This window comes from Limulus polyphemus, unplaced genomic scaffold (genome assembly GCF_000517525.1).
Source record: "Limulus polyphemus unplaced genomic scaffold, Limulus_polyphemus-2.1.2 Scaffold6411, whole genome shotgun sequence".
Classification (NCBI taxonomy): domain Eukaryota; kingdom Metazoa; phylum Arthropoda; class Merostomata; order Xiphosura; family Limulidae; genus Limulus; species Limulus polyphemus.
Window position 1 is genome coordinate 5,740 of NW_013672021.1, and position 4,244 is coordinate 9,983.

Sequence of the window (4,244 nt, forward strand, 5' to 3'; positions counted from 1 at the left end):
ACATCCAACTGCCACAACCTTACCAAGAATAAATACTTATTTAGTGTTTTTATATAGGTTATCATATTGGCTATTAACTATAACAAACATTGACGTCCAACTGCCACAACCTTACCAAGAGTAAATACTTATTTAGTGTTTTTACTTAGGTGATCATATTGGCTATTAACTATAACAACAGCTGACATCCAACTGCCACAACCTTACCAAGAATAAATACTTATTTAGTGTTTTTACTTAGGTGATCATATTGGCTATTAACTATAACAACAGCTGACATCCAACTGCCACAACCTTACCAAGAGTAAATACTTATTTAGTGTTTTTACTTAGGTAATCATATTGGCTATTAACTATAACAAACATTGACGTCCAACTGCCACAACCTTACCAAGTATATAACTAAGTAATAACTAAAGACTTACCTGATCATATTGGCTATTAACTATAACAACAGCTGACATCCAACTGCCACAACCTTACCAAGAATAAATACTTATGTAGTGTTTTTTTTTCAATAGAAAAATTACAGGCAATTCCATTCACCAGAAAAGCATTTATTACACTTACATATCCATGTTTGCAATGACGAAAATTCACTTCTCTGCTTCATAAAACGTTTTGAAGACTTTAACTGAAACTTAATATTCCTTTTTTTGGTTGTTTTTCTAAGAATATGTGCCTGTATATCAGTAGATATTAAATTTGTATATGGAGTGTAGCACTGCTATTTTTAGTGTCTCAGTTCAGAGTAATGTTGCATATGTACCAAAACACTCAACTCTGAAATAAGTAATTTTTACTCCAACTTTCACTAATTTCTCTAATGAAATGCTAAAAGGGTTTCTACAAAACTATAAAACTAAAAGTATTAAATTTCTAGATATACCACCAGACGTACTTGAATCCTGAAGATAGTTACTTTTACAAATCTTCCTCCCAACTAAAGAAAGTAAACTAGCTGGTTAATCAGCTTACTAAAGGAAACTTTAGATTTCATTCAAATTTTTTATTTTATGAGATTTTTAACCTAAACTTTGTATTTCATCGAAACTGTCATTTTTTTGCTACGTAATGAACTATCAAACAAAATACCACCATATAAAATTACTTGTAAAGTGTAGTGAAAATAATCGAGTTACTTAAAATAACATTTTACATAAATTCCAGTAATTCTTTAGTTTTATATTTATTTTTCTGGTTCCTCATCATTAAACATTTCCATTTTATTACAACCTCAAAATACAAATGTTGGTAATGTTAACTGGAGGACATGAATAAAGAAACTTACCTCAGATTCTCACCTCCCTCTGCTACATGATGCTCTAATCCTTCAGAAAGTGATATAACATATGGCTTCAGGTGAGCATGTTCTAGAACACTCCACAATTGTTCATCTGTAAACTCTTTACTTGGATCAAGATTGATACGTAGAGTTCCAGTAAACAGCACGGGATCCTATGGTATAAACAGTTTTTCAATAATAGCTTGCATTTAAGTTTTATAAAAAAAGAATGTGACATAACTGTGTGAAAAACAATAATAACCTGAACTTTATCCTCACAAAGCGAACAACCAATAATTTAGTAATAATATTACTACAAAGCCCAAAAGCATCAGAAGAAAAATATTGAAACTGTACTGTGAAAAGAAAGAAAAATGACCTACATGAAAGTAATAATTATTTTTGCTTACCAACGAGTCTTTACTCAGAAATAATTATCTAACATTAATTTGTTAGCAATGCTACAAACCAAGTGCTGCACAGTTCATTTCTAATAAACTACATGGTTAAAAACCACAGTTTTTGTATTATTCTCAAAGTAAAAATTATACTGTTCAAGTTATGCAGTGTTAGTGGTTTTACATTTTAACTATAGCAAATGTCATCGGTCAATAGTGTAAAGCTTAAAGAATTAAAGGTCAATAGTGTAAAGCTTAAAGAATTAAAGGTCAATAGTGTAAAGCTTAAAGAATTAAAGGTCAATAGTGTAAAGCTTAAAGAATTAAAGGTCAATAATAGCAGCACTATAGTAATTTTTAACAGGCATGTCAAAATACTGGTGGCTAACTAGACATGTGATGGATGTTACAAAATAGTACAGTATAGAACTGGACAGCTCTTAAATATCATGTTTGACTCAAATGGAATTTCAAAAACTAGCTATGAATGAGGAAAAAAATCAAACGACAATGCACTTAAGAAATTCAGGTCTCACAAGATAAATAGATCCATGTTTAGGAATGCAAAAAGTATACACAAAACAGATTAACAAGGATTACAAAATTGCCAAAGTCACATTTTTGACTAAACTATTTCTGTTCTTCAGGTCAGTTGAAAAATAAATAAGTAAAAATATGAGTATTAAAGTACGTTACTTACATATAATAAATCAGAGAAAAATCATAGTAAAAAACAAATATGACAAAATAAACTGTGAAAATGTAAGGCAATATATTAATAGTTCTTAACACTATTTTTAAAGTGAGCTTGCAGGAAAAACGCTAGATGACAACACTTCAACAACACATTATAGGATGCTGACCAGTCAGATTTGTTTGGAGATTACAGGAATAAAGCCATATAGGCTATCTTCACTAAATGATTGGTTATTTTGTTTATTAAATAAGTACTATGAAATAGTAAAAAGATAAAAGAAATGTGTGTAAGATAAACATATAAAGTTGCTTTATCTAATGTTTAGTACATTATATTAAAAGCTTTTTAATATGCAAATCAGCAAGTCACATGACAGTCACAGCCAATATAAAGTTGCAATGAAATAGCGTGTATCAAAACTACATTTTAACACTGTGAGGCATACCACAGTTAGTGTGTACAAATGAAAACTGATCACTTTTAGGAAGGGTACATAACAGTCCTTTCCAATGCAAAATATTCATACACTCAGATCATATAAATGTGTTCAGTCCAGGAATTTAGAATTTCCAAGATGGAAATGTTCATTATACTTTAAAACATTAAAAAACATAGGAATATGGATCAACTAGGGAGACCAGGACCATCTAGAAAGAGATATTCAACAGGTCATACCCCAACTGTTATAAGGAAGTGAAGCCTTTAGTAATAAGTGAGAATTCATTATCAGAAAGGACAGTAGCAAAACCCATTCATATGACCTAGGCAGCAGTACACAAAATAATTGAGAAGGATCTCCATCTGGAAAAGCAATGCAAGTCACATGTATACAAGGTGCTTATACAACGTATCAGTTCAAGCAGTTGTAGGCTAAAATGTGTGTTCATGCTTTTTCACATGTTTGCTAAATAATTATGGTTAAAAATAGGTAAACGGCCACGCAATGCATATTAATGAAGATCCCGTAAAATATCAAAACTCCATGTGGTGTCATAAAAGATAGAAACTAGATGCTTCCTCTTGGGAAAGGGCCTCCTGATTGACAGATGTTGTTATTCAAAGAACCACAAAAGATGACCATTAACTGACCACTCCTGAACTTTTACATAGACAGCTAGTCAAAGCAATAGGTCTATTATTAAATGTAATCTTAGGTTCCTTCCCAGGCCTAGAAAAAGGAATGAGAGTGGTGTTCTGTTAAATCCAGTTAAAAAGAACCAAAATAAGATCAAAAATATGCAGGACAGAGATGGCACACCATCTCATAATGGATGTTATGAGTTTCACATGATGTATTTCCAGATCGATGTAGAGTTTAAATTCCACCAGAGTGAATGATCAGTTATAGCTGTAAAGACAACCAGATAAAAAAGAAGTTGGGGTTCTTTTAACCAATGTCTTGATGGCAAAGAAGGCAAAGGGAAGAGGTGGAAGTGCTTGAGTAGTGGGAGAAGTTCTCTCCAAATGTGCTAGCAACTTCTTTACCATTGGATTACAAGATTGAGAAGGGATGGGTTTGTTTGTTTGTTGTCAGGCACAAAGCTATACAATAGGCTATCTGTACTGTGTTCACTAAGGGCATCAAAACCCAATTTTCACCATTATAAGCCTGCAGACTCATTGCCATGCCACATGGGGAGAAGGGATGAGATGTATACTTCCCATTCACCTTTCAAATCTTCTCCCCAAAAAATCTCAAAACTGGTAACAGAAATTATGTGGGAAATGAACTTTAATCCCCAATTCTTTTTGGCTTTGATATTTAACCTACCAGGCATAAATACTAAACTTAAGTTAAACTTGTAACTATAAACATAAGAATGATCACCTGTGGAATTACAGTGAGTTTTGATCGTAGATCATG

At 32.1% G+C, this 4,244-nt stretch overlaps 1 protein-coding gene across 1 annotated transcript in view; it reads right to left on the bottom strand.

The window, feature by feature from the left end:
* The window catches only part of LOC106473695 (multidrug resistance-associated protein 1-like), a gene marked incomplete at its 5' end in the record, with an annotated part of 47,528 nt that overhangs the window by 4,738 nt on the left and 38,546 nt on the right, over positions 1-4,244 (bottom strand). The window contains 2 exons of the mRNA XM_022402097.1: positions 571-668; positions 1,292-1,458. Of these exons, the coding sequence (XP_022257805.1) occupies positions 571-668; positions 1,292-1,458 (265 nt within the window). The remainder of the gene's footprint in view (positions 1-570; positions 669-1,291; positions 1,459-4,244) is intronic.